At 43.9% G+C, this 25,391-nt stretch overlaps 2 protein-coding genes across 4 annotated transcripts in view; both read left to right on the top strand.

Moving 5' to 3' along the window:
• The first annotated feature begins 1,242 nt into the window (after window positions 1–1,242).
• Window positions 1,243–14,191, top strand: LOC139416318 (methyl-CpG-binding domain protein 5-like). 2 transcript variants are annotated; one of them, XM_071164822.1, is made up of 13 exons: window positions 1,243–1,351; window positions 2,329–2,529; window positions 3,228–3,367; window positions 3,592–3,694; window positions 3,805–3,973; window positions 4,416–6,557; window positions 6,729–7,672; window positions 7,787–7,904; window positions 8,327–8,472; window positions 8,574–9,233; window positions 9,366–9,418; window positions 11,351–11,417; window positions 11,540–14,191. In XM_071164822.1, exons 3-13 carry the CDS (start codon window positions 3,252–3,254, stop codon window positions 11,609–11,611), a joined length of 4,590 nt encoding a protein of 1,529 aa, XP_071020923.1. In that variant the 5' UTR covers window positions 1,243–1,351; window positions 2,329–2,529; window positions 3,228–3,251; the 3' UTR covers window positions 11,612–14,191. The 2 variants fall into 2 exon arrangements, with proteins under 2 accessions (XP_071020923.1, XP_071020924.1); XM_071164823.1 differs by lacking the exon at window positions 1,243–1,351 and adding an exon at window positions 1,360–1,451.
• A 481-nt stretch (window positions 14,192–14,672) lies between these two features.
• LOC139416317 (kinesin heavy chain-like) overlaps window positions 14,673–25,391 on the top strand; it is a 29,778-nt gene continuing 19,059 nt past the window's right edge. The window contains exons 1-4 of one of the 2 annotated variants that reach the window (XM_071164821.1): window positions 14,673–15,268; window positions 22,228–22,315; window positions 22,607–22,680; window positions 22,979–23,083. In XM_071164821.1, coding sequence (XP_071020922.1) covers window positions 15,140–15,268; window positions 22,228–22,315; window positions 22,607–22,680; window positions 22,979–23,083 — 396 coding nt within the window. In that variant the 5' untranslated portion in view covers window positions 14,673–15,139. The remainder of the gene's footprint in view (window positions 15,269–22,227; window positions 22,316–22,606; window positions 22,681–22,978; window positions 23,084–25,391) is intronic. The other variant, XM_071164820.1, reaches the window with a different exon arrangement.

The following is a 25,391-nucleotide window of genomic DNA, read 5'->3' as shown; positions in this document are numbered from 1 at the left end:
ACAACAAACTGGCTCTTTATTGTATTTTTTGCGTCGGCTACCACAGAGATTGCGAGAGGCAAGAGGTTTTACTCCGCTCAAAATCTGTCCATGAAAATAAGGGGACTTATTATATGGTGGTCAACGAGTGTCGAATTTGGTCCACAAAAAAATGTATTTCTAATTTGCTACGTGTGGCTAATTTGATCAAATAAAAGTTTCGTAATGTTTAGGTTGTTACAATGCACCGATATAAGTGGATGCACGTGGCATTTCGACATACTTTGAAAAAACTACCTAATATTGAGTTGTGTTTATTGTCATATAGATAGATAGAGGACTCATCATGCATCTAAACTGTTTGAGCATGAACATTGCCACGGAGGGCTTCCACCATTTTAAAGTAGTCAACTGGGTGGGGATTCCTATGAGTTTGGAGCAATCAGTCAATGAGGAAGAAGAAAATGTACTACTTTAAATGGAGATGGCATTGGCACTGCCCGTGCTGTCACAGACGCTATAATAGCACAGATACAAAGATGAGTCCTCTATTTCAGTGGTTCCCAAACTGTGGGTCGGGACTCACTTGTGGGTTGTGGCAGGGGTCCAGGTGGGTTGTGGGATTACATTTTTGGTAATAAAAAAACAAACAGTTTAGGGATGGAAAAACGCTTTCAGTGTAAACTTCAACAACTAAAACCGAGTAGAAATAGCTTAGAATCTTTAAATAATTACAATCATCAAAACAAAAACTAGACAATCAGGCCCCTATTGACTTTGTTATAATAAGAGCATAGCATTAGCCATATGGAAAAATGTATTGCAGAAAAATGTGCTATAAAACTGCAACATTTTATTTCAGCTCCATTACAAAATGTGTAGATTTGCAGGAAATTAGCTTTAAAACGGTAACATTTTCTCTCTGCTGCCAAGGTTGTATTTTTTACTTATTGTATGGTCTGTGTATGTTTTTTCACCGCCCAACCCATTTGGTTGGTCAGGACACAAAAGACACCTCAATTGGTGAGTCACGAAGCAATAAAGTTTGGCAAACCCCGGCTCTATCTATCTCCATGGCTTGTTGTTGACACGTGTATCTGCCCTCTCATTGGCTGGAATGGTTCCACCCGATGTCGCTTCCTCACGCCTGCCTTCCATCTTTGAGGTCATGTATTTCCACTGTTAGAGCGGTCACTTGACTATCTTGTCAACATAGTACACAATCTTTGACAACCACTACAAAGGTCCCATTGCATTGTGGGTACAACAGTCTCTCGCATCCCAAGTGCGCATGCTCCTTAGAAAACTCCATTCTTTTTTTGCACGGAATCTGCAAGAAAAAAAATTGAAACCGTGAAATAGGGATTAAAAGGTGCATCAGCTACGCTAACTTTTTGCTTAACCTACACCGACCTGATCGAACAGTGTCTGGAGATAATAATTGAATAATTTGGCGACACGATCGGACATCGGTGGGTCTTGGGACACTACAGAATCAAGTAAATGTCTGTCAATGCTAGCGAGCTAGCTTCGCCCCAAGATCATAGGCGCAGTAAAATGAAGCATTATTGCCCTTTGTTTTTAACCCGATGGGCAGATGTAGCGATATAATAGACCGGCGGAGATTTGATTGGTGGCGAAAAGACTGCACTGAAAGATTGATCATCGTATTGGCTGTCTAGATAAGGTTAACATCCAAAATAGTTTAGCATTACCAAGCCAGCTAACTATGTGTTCTCCCGCGAGCTTACAGGAGAAGACTCCAAAAACTTCGAGAGCTTGTTTTAGAACAGAACGGTTGAATGCAATTCGCTCAATTCTTCGTTATCTAGCTAGCATGCATGACTAGTTATAAACAACAATTCCCCCCCCCCCCCCCCAAGTTCTCATGATTAAAATGCTGTTATTTCGTACTGTGTCTATCAACCTGTCACGAAACATCAGACTGCAACATTGGCTCGTTTACGTTAGTTGGCTAGCTAGTTGGGATAAAGCTTATTTCACCTTGACGTTGGATATAGGACCTTCCTCGTTGTGCATATGATTTCGCTACTTTTCGTGTCGCTTTCTCTTGTAATATATTAGATAAGTATAGTGTGCATTTAGCTATTTTATTATCAGGTTACAAATGCTGGGTTTCCCTTCTCATTTCAACATCCAACTAGCTAGCTATTTGATACTACGCTACTGACTCAATTGAAATACAACTAGGCATGTCCAAATATGCATTCCCTGCTATGTCTGTGTGGGTTATTGTAGCGATCAGAATTGAGAGATCCCTTTTGTTCAACATTTCATGTGTTTATTTAAAGGCTAACTAACTAGGTACATCTTTATCTTCAATTGCAGATATACAGTGGCCCGAGTGTGAGCTGCAGCGTTTTTGGAGGGGCTGACTTCTGAAGTAGGGCTAGAAGACTTAGTTCTTGGAGAGTTCTGCAAGGCGTTTGGAAGGAGGTTGGCAGAGTCTGTTCTTCTCCGCTGACACCATGGCCTTCAAACGGTGGATACCATAGCCAATACTTTCTTGGGCTTTTCAAAGATGACAAGGTATACTGGAGAAAACGACATGACATCCTTCCTCACTCATCAGCCATGCTCTGTTTGACTTTATATTGGTTTCTATGAGTTGGAACTCTGGTTGTGTTTTTGGTGGGGAAACATTGAAATCCGAATCTCAGTACTCTTGTCGTAATAGTTGTTCATTAAAGCTCTCATGCATTCATACTAGGGCTGGGACAATACCAGTATTGTGATACTCGTTAGTATCGTGACAAGGAAACACAACACGAGGGTTTAACATCTTAAGGAAAAAGCTGTCATTTTTTTTAAATTTCACCTTTATTTAACCAGGTAGGATAGTTGAGAACAAGTTCTCATTTACAACTGCGACCTGGCCAAGATAAAGCAAAGCATTGCGACACAAAGAACAACACAGAGTTACACATGGAATAAACAGGCGTACAGTCAACAACACAATAGAAAAATAAAGTTTATATACAGTGTGTGCAAATGGCGTGAGGCGGTAAGGCAATAAATAGGTATGTTGGAAACAAATATTATGTTGTCACTTTTATTTATTTTCCAATCTAAAGCACACAATATGTTACGTACTACAGGTTTATAAACGACTAAAGAGTTTGATCTGCTTCATGTTTCCATTTTTCCCATGGAAGAAATATTGCCATTCTGGGATCGTCACAGCCCTAATTCATACTACATTTGTTCCCGCCACTTCTATCCCAAAGGTGCTGCAAGGCGGTTTTTACAAAATGATGGGAGGCAGTGAGAGTGGCAGTGGAGACACGGATGGAGTTCACACTGTGGCAATACAAGTCCCCATTGGCTGGCAGAGGAGAGTGGATGACGGGCTTGTGGTGTATGTCAGGTTAGCAAGTCCAGTAACGGGCATAGTGCTTGTGTTATGAACATTTAATCTATTCTTATATGTCTTATACGATGTTATTCCGTATTATATATTCAGACTAGTCTGGGTGTGTGTTGTCTTCATTTCCCAAAAGCTGGGCTAGAGCAGGGAATTGTAAAATATATTTAATTTCCCTTCTCTTTTATTTAAAAACGAATCTCCTGCATCCGTGTCCATTCCAACAGTCCAAGTGGCACATTCCTGTCTTCACTGGAAGAGGTTAAGTCTTATCTGTTGACCGATGGCACATGCAAGTGTGGCCTGGAATGTCCGCTGGTCATCCACAAGGTAAAGGAGACCTCACTTTTCCCTCTGCATCTCCCATCTCATTTCCGCTGTGTCACACCTGATTTTGACTGCGGTTTGCTGAAGGTATGTTCCTTTATTGTTTCGGGCAGGTGTTTAACTTTAGCCTAGGGGTCAAAGTTCAGCAGCGCAGCCAGCTGGTGGGGAAGGCAGAGCAGGACATGACAAAGCTCTGTAACCATCGAAGGAAAGTGGTTGCCATGGCAGCGCTCTGTCGCAGTATGCAGGCTTCACAGCTGCCCTATGTTTCCTGTCACACAGGTAAATATGAAAAGAAAAAAAATAGATCTAATATAACATAAGTACTTGTAGGATATTGTACTGCTATTACCGGTTTTCATGGTGCTATTGAAAAATTGCTCTCAGAAATGTAACTAATCGTGTTGGTTAGTTCTATGACAAGTATGGGATTTTGGGTAGTGATTAATTGTCATGCAAATGACCACAGTTATTGTCACAGTTTTAGTTTGTAGTATTGTAACGTATCATTTTGCATCTTTGAAAATGTGCTACGACATACCTAATGATTACAACACAGCTTTTGTGAAATGAATGGAAAAAAAACTTTTTGGGAAACTATATTTACTATAAAGTTGAATTGAGACCATTATGACAGTGGTTTTGTTTCGTGGTTATCGTCCGTCGTTGTCAACCATACGATTATTGTGCCAGCCCTTAATGTAGGTTTTTTGTTTGTTTGCAGAGGTCACCAGTGCCATTATGGAGAACCGAGATCCAAAGAGGATGAGAGTGGACAGGGAAGAAGAAGAACGTGGCACTTATCCCTCTAAACACCCTCCAGTCCACTCCAGGCCCAACAATAATCTCAACCACAACCCTTGTGGCAGTCCTAAATATTCCACCCAACTTGTGTATTCTTACAATGGTTCCTCACCCCTCTCACATGCTAGCACTAACTCTCATCACTCTCCTGAGATTCTGAAGAGACTGCCCCCTCCTCTCCATTTCCCTCCCACCACCTCTCAATTCTCCAGCTATGGGGCACCTCAGAGGTCCCCATGCACCCCCACGTCTCACAACTTCAGTCAGGGTCAGAGGACACCCCAGACTCCGGAAGCCCCCAGATCTCCTCATTTGGGGCCCCTCTCTCCCCTTCCTCCCTCCTCCCCTGGGACACTGGGAAGGGGAGGGCAGAGCCATCCACATGGTATCATCATTGGGTCTCTCCTGTCCCCCTCATGTTCCCCCTCTCCCCGCCAGCGCTCACGCCACCCCTCCGCCTCTTCTTCGATTTCTGAACAGGAGGTGGGAGGGGTGGTGCTGGGCGGCTACCCCCCCAGAAGGATATCCTCTTCTTCCCCACACTCTCCTCTACCCGGGGGGTCCCCTAACCTCCATTTCCCCAAATACAAGCTCGAGGACATCTTAGAGCAGTTTAGGAACTCAGGCAACGGTAGCACTAATAATCACATCCTTAACACAAACTCACTGAGCAACCAAAGCAATCCTCAGATCCTCTCTCTAGCTCTTGAAAAGGGTGAGAAGCCCACAAAGGCACCTGCTTCTGCCACCGGCTCAGGCATGGGGATCAGTGCTGGTCCTTCTGGGTTGCCTCTTGGACAGTTCTTGAACCACCAGAAGCAACCACACACAGCCTCGTTTCCTGCCAGTAGCCTCCTCTCGGCAGCAGCTAAGGCTCAGCTGGCCAGCCAGATGGCCCACGACCACAGTTCCAATTCAGCCAGCGTCCTCAGCTCGGCCACCTCTCTGGAGGTCTCGAAAGAGTCCCGGCAGTCAAAGGTAACAAACAGCACTTTACACAACAACAGCCATCCCTCCATCACTAGGCCCCTCCCTGCAGCCTCCCGCCTGCTCCTCCACCCCTGCGCCACCCTCTCTCAGCCCCTAGCCTCGAGTCCCCTGCACCTCTCCCCTACAGACCGGACGTCCCACAGGAAGCGGCAGCGGCGTTCGCCCACGGTGCTCAGCATGCTGAAGGACTCCCAGGTGAGCGGTCTCAGAACCCCCGGTGACGTGCTCAACCTCTCCGCCTTGCACTCTCAACCCTCCTCTACCTCAGGCTCGTCCCACTCTGCCACGTCGGAGAACCACCTCCAGGGTCTGAGGCTCTCAGTCCGACACTCCTGCCCGCTCACAGGTCCTCAGAAGCAGCCTGACGGCGCCCTGGACTTCACTACAATCATGGCAGGTCAACCGGATCCCCCCACCCAGCCTCTCTCCGCTCTGCTTCACCTGCTCAGTATGCAGAACGCCCAAGCCGCCGGAACCCAGCCCGGCTCTGGACACGGTACAGGAGGCACGAGGCAGAGCCCCAGGCAGTCTCCCTCTCCCTCCCATTTAAACATTAGACCATTCCCCATGCAGTCCCCCTCTCATCCCTGTACCATGCAAGGCCTGTCACAGCCCCTGTCTCCCACTCAGTCATTGTCCAGGCTTGGTAGTGCTAGTGCACAGTCTCCACATACGAAGGCCAGTCCCAAACAGAGACGGTCTCCCTCCACGGCCCTGTCCAACACTCAGTCAGCACACCATCGCAGTAGCCCCTCGCCCACCCGACACACCCCTGATAGGCTACGGCAGGCCCAAAACCAACCTATGGATGCCGCCACCACCACCTTACAGTCTCCCATGTGCCAGACCTTGCCTGACGTCAGTGCATCAGTGGAGATTGAGAGCGTATCAACACTAGGCCCTGGTCTCAGCCTGGGTCATCCTCCCAACAACATCCCCACCTCCAACCATAGCACCACCTCCCCCAGACCCCTGGATCTTAGTAACCACGTGCTGGCCCTGCTGGCAGCCTCCTCCACCACGCCTCTGGAGGAAGGGGGCCTGGACACAACCACCGGCAACAACACTGCAGGTGAGGTTGAGCCTTGAAATTCTGTCTGTAACTAGGCAAAGTCCACGGAATAGGAAAATGTATTCATTGTTCATTCGACTGTATTTGTGTTAGTTGTTGTTGAGCACTGTGCATTTTGAACAATCATCTCCCTCGCTCCTTTTCATCCGGGTTCTATTTTATCCTCTCTAGGGGTGCAAGAGCCTGAGAGTGTTGATCATCGTAGCTCGACAGTGAGCAAAACCCCAGGAGGTTGCAGCCCCGGCCCCTGCAACACCCCTTCCCTAGGGGACTCCCCCGGCTCCTTACCCTTGGCCGAAGCCTTCCCCTTCATGAGCCAGGAGCAGCTCCTCCAGCTTCTGTCTGCCACAGCCGGCCTGCCCTCCCTCTTGGATCCCACCATCCTGGGCTCCCTGCCCCTGGGCCTGTGGCTGGGTGGTCAGCAGTGTCACCTCCCCACCTCTAACACCTCACAGCAACACCATCAACTGCCTGATCATCATCATCATCAACAACAATCGGAACACCAACAACTACTGTTACAGCACGAACAACACCAAGAGCAACACCAGAAACAACAACAGACTGCCCATCTGAACCACAACTTTCCGTTTAGCCTACTCCCCTCTCTAATGGGAGGTCAGGGAGAGCTGCCTCTCAATCTCCTGGGTCTGTTGAACCCACTTCTACCCCCCTCTGCCACCCTTACCCCAGGCCAGGAGGGTGATCTGGGTATAGGGGAGAAACTGGGCCTCCAGGCTCTCCTTATGGCCTCCCTGCTCCTTGGCCAACAGCAGGCTGCCATGTTGCCCCTGTCTGGGCTGGGCCAGCTGAGCCTGGACCTCCCCCTGCAGCAGCAGCACATCCCAGCCTTGTTGGAGGGTTTGTCTCTGGATAAAGGCTCTGGACTCCTGGACCTATCGTCCCTCCCCGGCCCTGGGCTCCTTGAGGCCCTCCAGGGCCTGCTGCCCCCAGCCGAGGGGCCCCTCCAGGCCCTGCAGTCGCTCCTGCTCCCCGCTCCTCTCCCTCCCCCGGGCTTCCTCTCCCTCAACCCCACTCTGCTAAACGCTGCCCTGGGCTCTACTGACCTCCCGACCACCCCTCAGCTCCCCCCACCCCAACAACCCCCACCTCAGGTAGGCTCCCTCCCTTATTTTAGTGCTCATACTCAGTAGTTTGCCCTTGTGAAAGAGTTGGCACTATCTGTATTAGAGAGGTCAGTTTGACGTTTTGGTCCCGTCTCCATCCAGGTCTCCGCTTCAGGCCCTGATGGGGGGGTGGACACCCTCATCCCCCTGTCTGTCCAGGGGAAGGACAACCCTGTTCTCCACCAGTTACTGCCCACTCTCCTCAACCCAGGCCTACTAGGTTAGTCACAGCACCGTTAATTTCCACTGCTAGTAATATCAAGTGCTTTTGTTGCCTATTGATTCTGAAATAATTGGCTTTTAAAGTTCTGAACCCTCACCGGTTTGAATGGTGTCAGCAATATTTTTTATCTTGTATTCTTTTGAACTTAACAGCATTCTTTTGGGGGTGTTTTAGAGTACTATATAGTTAGAGAACATTGAACAGAATAACTCAATTTTGACAAAAATGCTAAAAGAACCTTATAGTACCAAGCCCTCGCTATGCTGAATCATAGTTAGTATTGTCTATTACATTTAACTCTCCGAATAGTGTGTTATGCACAACTGTGGGGAACAGCTACAACAAAGCTATATCTTGTACATTACCCACATATTGATCATTCGGAAACCGTTTTGGTGATGAACCATGTGTCTTTGTAGGAGACCTGTCTGCTCTGACTAGCCTCCACAGTCTGCTGGGGCTAGGTGCAGGCCCTCTCCTCCTCCCCCCCGTACAGACCTCTGCCCTTGGCATGCCTCTACTCCAGGGCCCTGATGGGGCCATCAACCTCCTCAACAACATCCAGGTACTTGTTGTGTTCCGACTCCTGACACGAGCCTTGTCCTGTGATTTTTAAATATCAGTATTGGATGTTGATCACATCAGCCGTTCCTCTTCCTCCTTCAGCTCAACATGGCGCCGCCCTCCGAGGGAGAAAAGCCAACTTCCTTACAGGAAAAAGACAGCCCCGCCCCTCAGAAGGATATTCCAGCCAATCAGCTTACCCCGGAGGCTGCGCCCAGCCCCTGTCCCGTCCGTACCCCCGTGTCCCAACGTGGTGAGGGCTCCGTGGGGAGCGTCCTGGACCCCTATGCCTCCTTCATGGACACCATCTACACCTCTTTCCTCCAGGTCAGTGCTAAAGAGCAAGAAGCAGCTCAGACTGGGGCCGATGTCCTCTGTGCCTTACCCCCCTCCTACCCTGGGGAGCCCCCTGCCCCCTCCGCCCCCCTGTCCCTGAGCCCTCGCCTGGCCTGCTCCCTGAGGAACCCGGAACTGTCCCGGCTCAACTTGGAGGCGGCCCACTCCCCGGCTCAGGGCACCCCCAAACCCAGCAACGACGGCTTGTCCACACCCCTGCAGAGCAAGCCAGGGGTCCCAGAGGGCCACACTAACCCCCCTCTGCCTCCCATCTACCTTGAGGAAGCCAAGACCGAGTCGTACAGCCAGGCTGTCACAGATAGGAATGGGGACAGACCCCAGGCAGGGGGGTACCTGAGCCCCAGAGATCGGGGCAGCTGCCCCAAGGAGGAGACCGTGGGTCTGCAGCACATTGAGCAGGGCAGGGTGAGCCATAAGGATGTATTGTTTTTACCAAAATGCCATTCCTCCACAATATTGCATATTACATAACATGCAGTGAAAGATTTGAGATATAATTTGTGCCTTATTGATTTCAGTGGCCTTTTTCCCTTTCAGAACCTAACTGCCCAAACGGCGGGAGCCAGGAGGGGCAGGAAGAGAAAACAAACGTGAGCTCATTTTGATTCTGTACATTAATCTTTGATAACGATGAGCACCAACGTTATTTTCTGCCTATCTTCTCAATGGTTATAACACTACCACTTTTCCTTAGAACAATTAAATTGAATACCAGTGTGTGTGTGTGTGTGTGGTGTATACAGTGCATTCGGGAAGTATTCAGACCCCTTGAATTTTTCCAAATTTTGTTACATCACAACCTTATTAAAAAATGGATGAAATTATTTTTTCCCTCATCTATCTACACACAATAGATAGACAAAGCAAAAACAGGTTTTTAGACATTTTTGCAAATGTATTAAAAAATTTAAAAACACCTTATTTACGTAAATATTCAGACCCTTTGCTATGAGGCTCGAAATCGAGCTGATGATCATCTTTGAGATGTTTCTACAGCTTGAATGGAGTCCACCTGTGGTAAATTCAATTGATTGGATAGGATTTGGCAGAGATGCCAGATGGAAGCCACTCCTCAGTAAAAGGCACGTGACAGCCCGCTTGGAGTTTGCCAAAAGCCACTTAAAGGACTCTCAGACCATTAGAAACCAGGTTCACTGGTCTGATGAAAACAAGATCGAACTCTTCGGCCTGAATGCCAAGCATCACGTCTGGAGGAAACCTGGCACCATCCCTACAGTGAAACATGGTGGTGGCAGCATCATGATGTGGGGATGTTTTTCAGTGGCAGGGACTGGGAGACCAGTCAGGATCGAGGGAAAGATGGAACGGAACTAAGTACAGAGAGATTCTTGATGAAAACCTGCTCCAGAGTGCTCAGGACCTCAGACTGGGGCGAAGGTTCACCTTCCAATAGGACAACGACCCTAAGCACACAGTCAAGACAATGTAGGAGTGGCTTTGGGACAAGTCTCTGAATGTCCTTGAGTGTTCCAGCCAGAGACTGGACTTGAACCCAATCAAACATCTCTGGAGAGACCTGAAAATAGCTGTGCAGCGACGCACCCCATCGAACCTGACAGAGCTTGAGAGGATCTGCAAGGAAGAATGGGAGAAACTCCCCAAATGCAGTTGTGCCAAACTTGTAGCGTCATACCCAAGAAGACTCAAGGCTGTAATTGCTGGCAAAGCTGCTTCAACAAAGTACTGAGTAAAGGGTCTGAATACTTATGTAAATGTGATATTTCAGTTATTATTATTAGTATTAGTATTATTTTTAATACATTTTCAAAAAAAATTCTAAAGATTTCAAAACTGTTTTTGCTTTGTCATTTTGGGTTATTGTGTGTGTATTTTGATGGGGGGAAAAACTATTGAATCCATTTTTTGAGTAACGCTGTAATGTAACAAAATGTGGATCAGGTCAAGGGGTCTGAATACTTTTCGTATGCACTATATGTGTGTTCGACACCTTGTAGAGCATGCATCGATGAATTGAGGCTGTTCTGAGGGCCAAAGGGAGTGCAACTCAATATTAGGAAGTTGCATGGACTCTACAAGGTGTCGAAAGCGTTTCACAGGGATGCTGGCCCATGTTGACTACAATGCTTCCCACAGTTGTCAAGTTGACTGTGTGTTCTTTGTGTGGTGGACTATTCTTTATACACGCGGGAAACGGTTGAGCGTGAAAAACCCAAGCAGCGCTGCAGCTCTTGACACAAACTGCTGCACCTGGCACCTTGTTCAAAGGCACTGAAATCTTTTGTCTTGCCCATTCACCCTCTGAATGGCACACCGTACACAATCCATGTCCCGATTGTCTCGAGGCTTAAAAATCCTTCTTTAACCCCGTCTCCTCCCCTTCTTCTATGTGGATTCAACAGGTGACATCAAGGGATCGTACTGTAGCTTTCACCTTGTCAATGCACGTCATGGAAAGAGCAGGTGTCCTTAATGCTTTGTACACTCAGTGTGTGTATGTGTGTGTGTGTATATAGTGATATTCATTTCTTTGTGTGTCTTAGGCTACAGAATGTGCTGGAGGATTTCCGAGATCTGGATGCTCCAGCCCTGGAGGAACCTAAACCCACGGTAAAGCACCAGACCTTCCCGCAACTCTCTCTTTTAACATAATTGGACCTATTATATCACCTCAGTTGCCACGGCCTGTTTTCTAACAGCAGTTCTGATGCTGACGTGTGTCTGTGTTGTAGGTGGTGCTGCTGAAGCCTGAGAGGTCGGTCCGGGGCAGGAGGCGGCGGGGGGCCAGGTCCCAGAGACAGTGACTGTTTCCCCTTCACCGCCAACCTCACCCACTATCACTGCTTTATATTGTCCTGGCTCCCCCACTGTTTTTCAACTGCACTACTATATCGTCATGCCAACCTCTTACCTTTGAACAGGAGTGATCTAGATAAAAAATAAACATAATTCTGTGGATGCTTTCACTTAGGAGAAGACCCGTCTTAAGTCTGTGTGGTTGCTTGGCGTTATTGATTGAGATCCGTTATGATGTAAGTGTTAGAATTGTCTACAAAAAAAAACCTGTACTGTTTCTCAGTGCGTTTACTGTGAGTCAGGATAAGAGTATCTACTTGAATGACCTACGTTTGCTCTCTGTTTGAGATTGTATGATATGTGTGGTTTGTGTATGTTCCAAGAGTGTTTTCGAGATGCTAGACGTTGTCCCTGACCACAGATCTGGGATCAGATAACCCAAATCCTTATGAGGATACAAAATATATCTAATCCTGGACCTGAGTTGTGGGGCAACTTATACCAACTCCTAGAGATGCTTGCTGTTGCTGAGCCCTTTCACTGTGGTAGTCATACAGTATGTGTACCCAGAGAGAGAGAGAGAGACCATGCATCTGTGCCAGACAGTCTCGGGCTTCTCTGCAGACAGACATACTACTACCCAACACAGCCTTGGTGTGGAAACCATGCAATGGCAAAAGTAATAATTCCCAATCAGGGGGTGTATCACAAAGCAGGATCAATGAGTTGGCTAGCAAACTCTCCAGCCTAAATATTCTGAAGTCATATTTTCAAGTTCATAAAGATAATGTGAAATGGGCATGACTTGACACTACTAACAACCCACATTCAAGATAAGCTTTCAGGGCAGGACACTTTTTTTCTCTCTCCAGTTTTCTAAAAATGACACACCCAAATCTATCTGCATGTAGCACAGGCCCTGAAGCAAGGATATGCATATTATTGATACCATTTGAAAGGGAACACTTTGAAGTTTGTGGAAATGTGAAAGTGCTGTAGGATAATATAGCACATTAGATCTGGTAAAAGATAATTCAAAGGAGAAGAAAATAAAACATGTTTATTTTTTACATTTAGTTTTGTCTTTGAAATGCAAGAGAAAGGCCAGTAAATGACTTAGGAATCTAGGAGCAATTTAGATTTTGCCCACTAGATGACAGCAGTGTATGTGCAATGTTTTAGACTGATTCAATGAACTATTGTGTTTCTGTTCAAAATGTTGTATCAAGACTGCCCAAATGTGCCTAATTGGTTTATTAATACATTTTCAAGTTCATAACTGTGCTCTCTCCTCAAACAATAGCATGGTATTATTTCACTGTAATAGCTACTTTAAATAGTACAGTGCAGTTAGATTAACAAGAATGTAAGCTTTCTGGCCCTATCAGATATGTCTATGTCGTGGGAAATGTTCTTGTTACTTACAACCTCATGCTAATCACATTAGCCTACGTTAGCTCAACCGTCCCGCAAGGGGGACACCGATCCTGTAGAGGTTTTAAATGTACCAGCTCGATCTGGTGGTCATGTTTTGTGATACACTCGCAACATATTCTCTGTGTGATGTTTAGCAAACAATGTACATTTCAATTATTTCCTTTCACGGGAGTGGCTGAAGAAATAGTGTGTTGAGATATACATCCAAGTCAACAATTATTGGCACCCTTGGTAAAGATTGAACAAAAATTACAAAAAAAATAAATCCTAATCCTAATACTGAGCTATTGTATGCTCCAAACTGTTTTAACATTCTATTATTTTATACAATTGGAAACAAAGAGATTTTGTTTAGTAAGAAATGTTTTTTTCTCAAAGATAGGGGTCAAACTTATTGGCACTTCTGAATTCAATTCCTTTAAGTCACCTTGTGAGGATAATGGCACTGAGCCTTTAAATATTTTATATGTTTTATGTGATTGGAGAACACATTGGTTTAGACCATTCCTCCATACATAATCTTACCAGATCTTTGATACCCTTTGTCTGTTCTCATGGCCTACCCTCTTCAATTCTAACCACAGATTTTCAACGGGATTCCAGTCCAGAGACTGAGATGGCCATTACAATATGTTGTGACATTTGTTAAACAAAATCTATTTCTCTCAAAAAGTTGTATTAGTATAAAATAAATATAATTTTCCATGTTTTTTTAGCATACAATATCGCTCAGTAGTTGTATTTATTTTATACATAATTTTTTTGCCCATCTTGTGTGGGTTTGTAACGCAATGTATTTTTGGTGGGATAGAGTTATACTTTCTTTGTCCTTCAAATGGCTTTGCTCTGTACACTATCTGCCAGCCCAATAATACTGGCATCTCTTACTGTATTTAAATAAAATGAAAAGAAGCAGATTATGCAATTTCTACACTTGGAGATTTGTAAATATGTACAGCTAATGTGTTTTATTTTGATTTTATATTGTTAGAGAGACAACAATGAATTGTGAATTTTGGGGGGAATTGTAATTAAGTATTTTCTCATACCCTTGCTTTCAATACTTATGTTTAAAGATTGAATTGTGGACTGTAGCTTTCTTTTTATATGGGAGTCTTTTTTTTATTTAATATTAAACTATTTACAGAAAATGAGCCTTCTTTTGTGTTGGTATTTGCAACTAATAGTAGGCTTCATCTACTGAATTGTATCTAGCAAACCTCTTATTTGCAAATTCATGCTTGAGACAGTGGAAAAAGCCCAGGAGCCCAAACTCAGCTTTTGATCAATAATTCCAATTGCTTCCCATCGGTGATGTGATGAGCTTACATTCCAGTAAGAGTTCATGGGGGATAGAAAATTATTTAAGGCGATTTTAGGGCTTACATTTCATTCATGCGTGCAAGTGGGGGTAAACACGTTAACGGCAATGAAATTGTGCGATTTAGGGAACATTATTCATAGTCCTTTAATAAAAAATATATAAACAATGAAACCTTTCATCCATAAGACGTTATAGGCCTATGCGAAGAACGTGGTGGTGATGCTGATAGGCTACATCCGGTGTCTGGATAACGTGGATGCTGAGGCGGGTACCATCAGGGAAGCGACAGACCACGCCCTACGCTCTACACAGTGAGTCCCAGCGCAAAACCGGCGATACCTCAGTCTGCCTCACCTTCAACAGGCCCGACCGAGTGGTGCCATCATCTAACAACGACAACATCTAAGAAAAACATCCGAGAACTACGTCCATCTTTAAAGATTTAGCCAGAGGATGAATTCGACGTTATAGTATATTCTTACAATGATGTAACCCACTGCGATTTTAACTAGAGTTTATATGCATAGGCAATTTTTTTTGCTGCGACATGCTCGAAGCATCTTTTTTTTAGTCTCTCAAATTGTCATTTCTCCGTAGTTAACTGTCAATCTTTACCTCTGGGCTGCAATATTTTTTCAGCCTTGAAGACATAAGAATTAAGGACGTATCTTGTAGCATCCAAGCGGGTCTGTCATTACTTATTTTACAGTCGACTGGGCCTGCAAATTGTGATTCTCGACTATTTTATTCCAACCCCGTCAATTGAATTTGCGCAATGGCGGATGCAACCTCCGAATGTAATATCAAGGTGTTGTGTCGCTTTCGCCCTCTGAATCAATCGGAGATTCTGCGTGGGGATCAATTTATTCCTACATTTCTGGGAGATGACAGTGTCAGCGTTGGGGTAAGGCACTTTGTTTCTGATATGCTCATTAATACATGATTCACTTTTTCTGTTTTCGTTTGGACTGCCAATAGCAATAATTTGTGATTAAAATTAGGCTACCTGACTGTAATAATTTCTGTAAACTGCGTAGGCATCAGTTGAGCATTCAGTGCAGTCGGCTCTGATTTCCACCCAGTGTATAGGCCTACATGTTTTATTTACTGCGGCTACATATCAGGCCTCATATCCAATAACCTACCAATTCACATTAACCTTGTACTTGCTTAGGTTGTTGATAACAGAAATGAACCCCTTTCAATGGAAATGGGCTCAAGATATTTACTACAGGCCGCCGCCTATATGGATGGTCTACATAGCCTGCCAATAGCTAATATTGCTCGAATGTTATTTTAGCAACAATATGCTGTTGTTATTCTCATTGTAATGATTTGGTTCGTATATGTAATGGCAATGGTACTTTAAATGTATAGGCAGGGATTGCATTAGGCCTATGTAATAAATGCCACATACATATTGTAGCTTAATCATTCCCTCAGACAGGCCTACTAGTCTGTTGGGTTCCTCAGGGCCAGGACCGAGTGGAATGAGAGAGTGGATTTATTTAGAGTTTAACTGAGGACGTTAAGGGACACACCTTTGGCTGACCTTCTCCTCAGTCATAATTCTTTACAGCGGGCCAAGAATCTGTTCTCTAACTGCTTATGGAGGAGAGGATCAATAATTATTCTCCTGTTGAGAACCGACTCACTCTACCTCTGACTGCCTCACTCTGGACAGTGATTTTATGTTCGTGACGATGCGTCTGCATTGCTAGTGATGTGAATGGGTCAGCTTCGGGCTACTTTTGTTCGGTTTTTCTAAAGGGGGGGTGATATTCAATGTAAGCCCGTTGAACAATGAACACGTGAACGGGTCATCCTTTAACTGTTACAATGCATTCTGAATGATTTCCCCATTTCAAGACCAGCCATGTCAAGCTCTTGGCCACGTGTCATCTGCTTCAGAACAGTAGAACGTAATAATAGATTCGCAATGGGTAACGATAACGTGGCTATGTTTACAAGGGGTACCAGCACCGAGTCGATGTGCAGGGGTACGAGGTTATTGAAGTAGATACCGTGCCTTCAGAAAGTATCCACACCCCTTGACTTTTTCCACATTTTGGTGTGTTACAGCCTGAATTTAAAATGGATTAAATTTAGATTTATTTTCTCAATGACCTACACACAGTATCCCATAATGTCAAAGTGGAATTCGATTTTTCTAATTAATAAAAACATAACCCCTTTGGCAAGCCTAAATACATTCAGGAGTAAAGATTCGCTTAGCAAGTCTCATATTAAGTTGCATTGTCTCACTCTGTGTACAATAATAGGGTTTAACCTGATTTTTGAGTACCTCATATCTGTTGCCCACACATACAATGATGTGTAAGGTCCTTCAGTCGAACAGTCAATTTCAAACACAGATTCAACCACAAAGACCAGGGAGGTTTTCCAATGCCTCGCAAAGAAGGGCACATGTTGGTAGATGGGTAACAATTTTTTTTTAAACAGACATTGAAAATAATCTGAATGCATCTAAGCTCAGGCAAAATCCTAGAGGAAAACCTGGTTCAGTCTGATTCCACCAGACACTGGGAGATGAATTCCTTTCAGTAGTACAATAACCTAAAACACAAGGCCAGTTGTTGCTTACAAAGAAGACAGTGAATCTTCCTGAGTGTCCGGGTTACAGTTTTGACTTAAATCTATTTGAAAATCTAGGCAAGACTTGAAAATGGTTGTCTAGCAATGATCAACAACCAATTGGACAGAGCTTGAATAATTTTAAAAATAGTAATGGGCAAATATTGTACAATCCAGGTGTGGAAAACTCCTAGAGACTTACCCAGAAAGACTGCCAAAGGTGCATCTACAAAGTATTGACTTAGAAATATGACTGTATTTATTTTTCAATAAATATGCAAACATTTCTAAAAATATGTTTTAACTTTGTAATTATAGGATATTGGATGTAGATTGATGAGAAAACAAATCATTTTAATCAATTTTTAATTCAAGTTGTAACACAACAACATGTGGAATAAGTCAAGGGGTATGAGTACTTTCTGAGTGCACTCAGACCCCTTGACTTTTTCCACATTTTGATACGTTACATGCTTATTCTAAAACGGATTACATAGTTTTTTTCTCTCATAGATCTACACACAATTCCCCATAATAACAAAGCAAAAACTGTTTTTTAGAAATGTTTGCAATTTTTTTAAAACAGAAATATCACATTTCCATAAGTATTCAGACCCTTTACTCAGTACTTTGTTGAAGCACCTTTGGCAACGATTACAGCCTCGAGTCTTCTTGGGTATGATGCTACAAGCTTGGCACACCTGTATTTGGGGAGTTTCTCACATTCTTCTCTGCAGATCCTCTCAAGCTCTGTCAGGTTGGACGGGAAGCGTTGCTGCACAGCTATTTTCAGGTCTCTCTAGAGATGTTTGATCGGGTTCAAGTTCGGGCTCTGGCTGGGCCACTCAAGGACATTTAGAGACTCCTGCATTGTCTTGGCTGTGTGCTCAGGGTCGATGTCCAGTTTGAAGGTGAACCTTCGCCCCAGTCTGAGGTCCTGAGTGCTCTGGAGCAGGTTTTCATCAAGGATCTCTCTGTACTTTGCTCCGTTCATCTTTCCCTCGATCCTGACTGGTCTCCCAGTCACTGCCGCATGATGCTGCCACCACCATGTTTCACCGTATGGTTGGTACCAGGTTTCCTCCATACATGATACTTGGTTTTATCAGACCAGAGAATCTTGTTTCTCATGGTCTGAGAGTCATTTATAGGTGCCTTTCGGCAAACTCCAAGAGGGCTGTCATGTGCCTTTTACTGAGGAGTGGCTTCCACCTCGCCACTCTATCACAAAGGCCTGATTGGTGGAGTGCTGCAGAGATGGTTGTCCTTCTGGAAGGTTCTCTCATCTCCACAGAAGAATTCTGGAGCTCTGTCAGAGTGACCATCGGGTTCGTGGTCATCTCCATGAGCAAGGCCCTTCTCCCTCGATTGCGGCCAAACTTCTTCCATTTAAGAATGATGGAGTCCACTCAGTTCTTGGAGACCTTCAATGCTGCAGACATTTTTTGGTACTCTTCCCCAGATCTGTGACTCGACACAATTCTCTCGGAGCTCTGCGGACAATTTCTTCGACCTCTTGGCTTGGTTTTTGCTTTGACATGCACTGTTAACTGTGGGCCCTTATATAGACAGGTGTGTGCCTTTCCAAATCGTGTCCAATCAATTGAATTTACCACAGATGGACTCAATGGATTAATGGTAACAGGATGCACCTGAGCTCAATTTCGAATCTCATAGCAAATAGTCTGAATACTTATGTAAATAAGGTATTTCTGTATTTTATTTTTGATACATTTGCAAAAAAATAAATACTATTTTCGCATTGTCATTGTTGGGCATTGTGTGTAGATTTCTGGGGATTTTTTAATGTTTTTTTTTTATCCAGTTTAGAATAAGGCTGTAACGTAACTGTAACGCTCAATGAGTGAATGGGTGTGGAGTCAGGCGCAGAGAGCAAAGGATGCGGGAAAAAACACGCTTTAATGTCCAAAATAAAAATAACAAAATAGTATTACCCAACACAGGCGTAACTATTAAAACAAATAGTACCCTTGGGGTAGATAACAGGACAGCGAGAAAACCCAACAAAACACTAACACCTCTCACAAAATACAGAAGAACAAGCCGGCACAAACAGAAGCGGGCTAAACTAACTTAAATAACACCACCCTAACAACCAAACAATGAACAGGTGCAAACCATTAGACAAAACCAAACGACCACGGAACAAAGGATCGGTGGCAGCTAGTAGATAGGCGACGACGACCGCCGAGCGCCACCCGAACAAGAAGGGGAGCCACCTTCGATAATATTCGTGACAGTAACAAAATGTGGAAAAAAATCAAGGGGTCTGAATACTTTCTGAAGGCACTGTACATATACAGTGCCTTGCGAAAGTATTCGGCCCCCTTGAACTTTGCGACCTTTTGCCACATTTCAGGCTTCAAACATAAATATATAAAACTGTATTTTTTTGTGAAGAATCAACAACAAGTGGGACACAATCATGAAGTGGAACGACATTTATTGGATATTTCAAACTTTTTTAACAAATCAAAAACTGAAAAATTGGGCGTGCAAAATTATTCAGCCCCCTTAAGTTAATACTTTGTAGCGCCACCTTTTGCTGCGATTACAGCTGTAAGTCGCTTGGGGTATGTCTCTATTTGTTTTGCACATCGAGAAACTGACATTTTTTCCCATTCCTCCTTGCAAAACAGCTCGAGCTCAGTGAGGTTGGATGGAGAGCATTTGTGAACAGCAGTTTTCAGTTCTTTCCACAGATTCTCGATTGGATTCAGGTCTGGACTTTGACTTGGCCATTCTAACACCTGGATATGTTTATTTTTGAACCATTCCATTGTAGATTTTGCTTTATGTTTTGGATCATTGTCTTGTTGGAAGACAAATCTCCGTCCCAGTCTCAGGTCTTTTGCAGACTCCATCAGGTTTTCTTCCAGAATGGTCCTGTATTTGGCTCCATCCATCTTCCCATAAATTTTAACCATCTTCCCTGTCCCTGCTGAAGAAAAGCAGGCCCAAACCATGATGCTGCCACCACCATGTTTGACAGTGGGGATGGTGTGTTCAGGGTGATGAGCTGTGTTGCTTTTACGCCAAACATAACGTTTTGCATTGTTGCCAAAAAGTTCAATTTTGGTTTCATCTGACCAGAGCACCTTCTTCCACATGTTTGGTGTGTCTCCCAGGTGGCTTGTGGCAAACTTTAAACTACACTTTTTATGGATATCTTTAAGAAATGGCTTTCTTCTTGCCACTCTTCCATAAAGGCCAGATTTGTGCAATATACGACTGATTGTTGTCCTATGGACAGAGTCTCCCACCTCAGCTGTAGATCTCTGCAGTTCATCCAGAGTGATCATGGGCCTCTTGGCTGCATCTCTGATCAGTCTTCTCCTTGTATGAGCTGAAAGTTTAGAGGGACGGCCAGGTCTTGGTAGATTTGCAGTGGTCTGATACTCCTTCCATTTCAATATTATCGCTTGCACAGTGCTCCTTGGGATGTTTAAAGCTTGGGAAATCTTTTTGTATCCAAATCCAGCTTTAAACTTCTTCACAGCAGTATCTCGGACCTGCCTGGTGTGTTTCTTGTTCTTCATGATGCTCTCTGCGCTTTTGACGGACCTCTGAGACTATCACAGTGCAGGTGCATTTATACGGAGACTTGATTACACACAGGTGGATTGTATTTATCATCATTAGTCATTTAGGTCAACATTGGATCATTCAGAGATCCTCACTGAACTTCCGGAGAGAGTTTGCTGCACTGAAAGTAAAGGGGCTGAATAATTTTTAAAGAACTGTGCACAAACCATCCAGCAGATCCCGAATTTTGTCCATATAGACTTCAAAATATGAAACCTAAGCACAGGAAAGGGGAAAGAGAAGAAGAACCTCAATCAAGGCATCCATACCGTGGCTCCGTGTAAGAGCACCAAGTCAAATAGTTTTTGATTTGTTAAAAAAGTTTGAAATATCCAATAAATGTCGTTCCACTTCATGATTGTGTCCCACTTGTTGTTGATTCTTCACAAAAAAATACAGTTTTATATCTTTATGTTTGAAGCCTGAAATGTGGCAAAAGGTCGCAAAGTTCAAGGGAGCCGAATACTTTCGCAAGGCACTGTAACTAGGAATGAAGTGACAGATAGTAAAGAGTAGCAGCAGCATATGTGATACGTTAGTGCAAAAAGAGTCAATGCATATAGTCCGGGTAGCTGTTTGGTTAAATATGTAGTTTGTGCAAAAAGGGTCAATGCAGATTGTTTGGGTAGCTATTTGGTTAACTATGTAGCTAGCTATTTAGCAATCTTATGGCTTGGTGGTGGAAGATGTTCAGGGTCCTGTTGGTTCTGCTGCCGCTTGCCGTGTGGTAGCAGAGAGAACAGTCTTGGTTGGCTGGAGTCTTTCACAACTTTTAGGACCTTCCTCTGACACCGCCTGGTATAAAGGTCCTGAGTGGCAGGGAGCTCGGCCCCAATGATATACTGGTTGCCAAGCAGTTGCCATATCAAGCAGTGATGCAGCCTGTGAAGATGCTCTCAATGGTGCAGCTGTATAACATTTTGAGGATCTGAGGGCCCATGCCAAGTCTTTTCAGCCTTCTGAGGGGGCAGAGGCGTTGTCGTGCCCTCTTCACGATTGTGTTGGTGTGTCTGGACCATGATAGATCCTTAGTTATGTGGACATCGAGGGAACTTGAAGCTCTCTTGACCTCCTCCACTACAGGCCGCCGTCGGTGTGGATGGGGGCGTGCTCGGCAACTCCGTTTCCTGTTGTCCACGATCTGCTCCTTTGTCTTGCTGACTTTGAGGGAGAGGTTGTTGTCATGGCACCACACTGCCAGGTCTCGGACCTCCTCCCTATAGGCTGTTTCATCATCGTCAGTGATCATGCATAGTGACTGTGTAAGCACTGGACAGATTAAACAGTATTACCTACACTCTGTATCCTAGGTCACAGGATTATTTTTGCTACAGTTTTGGATTTTTGTCCTTATTGTGCCTGAGCGTATTTTTTTCGTCTGTCCCGTTAATTTATTCAGTGATCGACATACATAAATCATCTATTACTATCCATAAACAAGGAACCAAGATCAAACTGGATTGCATTGCCATGGTTTGTTTGTTTGGGATATATAAATGAAATAACAATACTAGTTGGAAAGACAATTGGAGACAAGAAAATGTCCCTCGTTATTTTCCACTTCAGTATGTCTATACCATGGTTCATCTTGGTCTGTGCATTCCAAATAATAGCTACAGTATTTGGTTTACAAAACTGACCTAATCTCTTTGTGTCTCCCAGGGGCGGTCGTACGTGTTCGACCGGGTTTTCCCCACCAACACCACTCAGGAGCAGGTCTACAATACCTGTGCTAAACAGATTGTCAAGGGTAAGGAAAAAATACTGCCAACAATGGCAGAATGAACATCCGCACACAGTTCGTGGAGGTGTATTAGAGAGACAAAAGAGAAGTCAATGTGAGGTTCTGACTCATCAATTGATTAAATCAGTCGGCGACGTCACACGTTAGTAGCCTACTTGCGGCCTTTGTTTCCCACAACTGTGTTCATATTAAAGATTATTGGTGTCTTTCTTATTTTCAAACTTGAAGGCCTGAAGACAATTTGTTTTAATTTCTGTCATTTCCTCAAATGATCTTGGTTTCCCTCTGTTTATATAGATGTTCTGGGTGGATACAATGGCACTATTTTCGCATATGGACAGACCGCCTCCGGCAAGACTCACACCATGGAGGTACAGTGGGAGTCAATGATATGCATAATACAGTATTTTCAAATTCTTCTGAAAAAGGGATGATCTCCCATTATGAAATAACTCTATAAATCAGCATAAATTTGGCTCCCGTTTGGTTTCAATCTAAATGTAATACCCCGGATGTTGCTTTGGGGGCATTTGCACCAAATCTAGTACATGGTATTGGAAAAATACTGCTGGTAATTATATGAGGATTTTAATATTAATACAATATACGTATAACAGGTATATTAACCTCTCAAACTCCAGAGACTGACTGTGCAGTATGTCTTTATAGGGGAAGCTGCATGACCCAAATCAGATGGGCATCATCCCCAGGATTGCAGAGGACATCTTCAACCATATCTTTGGCATGGACGAGAACCTGGAGTTCCACATCAAGGTTTGGATTCATCTCCATCTCCTCATCCATATATAGGATGATTCATTTTTTGTGAATCCCGTACAATCTTAGAAAAAAGGGTTCCAAAAGGGTTCTTTGGCTGGCCCCTTAGGAGCACCCCATAGGAGCACCATTATTGCAGTTAGAACTACGGCTGTTGCGGCGACCATATTACTATCATACCAGTAAGATTCCATGTGACCATGGTCACAGTAATCTCCTTTTATGCAGTCTGGACATTGGTAGTACCCAAACTCGCTAACAACCATCAGGTCGCTAAAGGCCTGGTACTCAGGGTTCTATTGTCCCTCTAACCACTCTGACATCAATGCAAATGCAATAAAACATTTCCTTAAACACTTATCATCAAAGCAAGTATGTGCTTTTAAAACTCACTCCACTGTGATTAATCAATTTGAAGAAAGAAGTGGAACACATGGTCGTTGTGGGTGTTGTTTCAAAGCCTAACAATGAAATGGACCGCACTTTGATTAATTCAAAAACAACCATACACTATATTAGAGCTTATGCATACGAGCCCAACCTCGGAAAAAAAAGAAGGATTGTGCTGTTATACTGTACATAGCCTACCACATATTATGAATGGCAGAAAAACATACACAAAAACTGATTTAAGATTTAAGTCAAAACGGATGTCTTTGATCTAGCCTATATTCCAAAATGTAACAAATTCTGGTAATCGCCTTTGAGTGTGGACTGTATTATTATGCATACTAGATGGACTGGTTACATGATGCCACACTCCAAACGTTCTATCCCGTCTAGGAGAGAACGTAGGCCACAGGCCTAGGCGATGCTGTTGGTTCATTGATTGTGCAGTGCGGCTTACAGACGAATCCTACAATTATAGTGAATTTGTATTTGTTTTTGAATAGCGTAGTAATAGGGTGTCGCATTAGGCTACCGTTATTGGCAGAATATCTCACCACCGTGCGTTTCCATCTCCTCCCCTCTCCCCTTCATTACTTTCTCAAGCATGCAGAGAGAGGAGATGTCAACAGATTAATGAAATATGTTTAGTTGTGAAAACATTTTACTATCGATTTTCCAGGACAGATTTCACTTAGTTTCCCAAATGAATCACTGGGTAGCTGCAGGAACAGGGTTGGAGAGCCCATGGCATACAGAGTTTGGGTGGAATATCACCTGCCATGCTGAAGTGAAATAACCAGTGTAGCTTACCCAGCATGAGTCAAAAACGAACCTGCACAAATGTGGGCTCCATTTGCTATTAGAGTGCATACAGATGGCATCTTTTTTTCCCCGACCCATTTGATATTGGGCCATTGAAAATCGAAACAAATTTGACATATTAGTGAAGACAAGATTCAATTGAGAATAGTCAGATGGGTGAAAATAGTATCACTTGATGAGAGAACAGCTTGTGCAGCCTGAGGCAAGGAACAGAGCGCAAGCTTTTTTTGCGACTTTCTCAAATCATCAATGGCCTATCATGCAGTCCATATACATGTATGTTCTGATTTCTAAAACCTTCTAAGGTTTGCATCATTCACAACTAAAGTTGCCAAAAAATTCGAAACGTATAGGACCTGTTTGAAATGATCATTTTTACGCTCAACATAGCCACTTCTTATGCACACTCGCTACGGAATGGGAAAAATAAAATGTATATTTTATTCAGCTAAGTTCAATTATATTCTTCTTACTGTAAAATCATACAATGTAAAATAATAACACCGGACTTATCAGCATATCTTGTCTGCTAAATGAACAAGCCTACAGCCTATGGCACGGCGCATAGCCGGATAACATACAGTAGGCCGACTCATATTCTGTTCTTCTGAAATACATTCTCTTCATATCCTAATGTTTCTTTAGACCTGCCGAAAATAAACAATGGATTTATTTTGGTGGTGTACGTTCAATTGATTTATTAGACATTTTTAAATGAACATTTTCTCAAGGCCTCTAGGTGTAGAGGCCTGGAGATGCTAAACCTGTTTATGTTCATTAACAGCCAGTTACCATGACACCAGCAGTCTTTTGCAATACAATAACTGGCTGACAAAATGTCATGACCGCCACAACCCTAGGTAGAACCCTTTTTGGATTCCATGTAGAACCCTTTCCACAGCGGGCTCTACATGGGACGCCAAATGGTTCTACCTGGAACCAAAAAGGTTCTAACCGGGAACCAAAAAGGATTCTTCAAAAGGGTTCTCCTATGGGGACAGCCGAAGAACCCTTTTAGGTCGTAGATAGTACCTTTTTTCCCTAAGAGTGTAAGAGTAGTCATCCGTTTGTATACCGCAATGACTTGGTGCTC

Source organism: Oncorhynchus clarkii, chromosome 9 (genome assembly GCF_045791955.1).
Source record: "Oncorhynchus clarkii lewisi isolate Uvic-CL-2024 chromosome 9, UVic_Ocla_1.0, whole genome shotgun sequence".
NCBI classification, from domain to species: Eukaryota; Metazoa; Chordata; class Actinopteri; order Salmoniformes; family Salmonidae; genus Oncorhynchus; species Oncorhynchus clarkii.
Note: the sequence above shows the minus strand (reverse complement) of the source record. Positions and strands in the feature narration are given on the sequence as shown.

Bases quoted from the DNA above. Each gene is read 5' to 3' on its own strand.
- LOC139416318 (XM_071164822.1), top strand. From the start codon at position 3,252: ATGATGGGAGGCAGTGAGAGTGGCAGTGGAGACACGGATGGAGTTCAC. The intron at 7,905-8,326 runs GTTAGTCACAGC...GTGTCTTTGTAG, and splicing joins CCTCAACCCAGGCCTACTAG to GAGACCTGTCTGCTCTGACT. The intron at 8,473-8,573 runs GTACTTGTTGTG...TTCCTCCTTCAG, and splicing joins ACCTCCTCAACAACATCCAG to CTCAACATGGCGCCGCCCTC.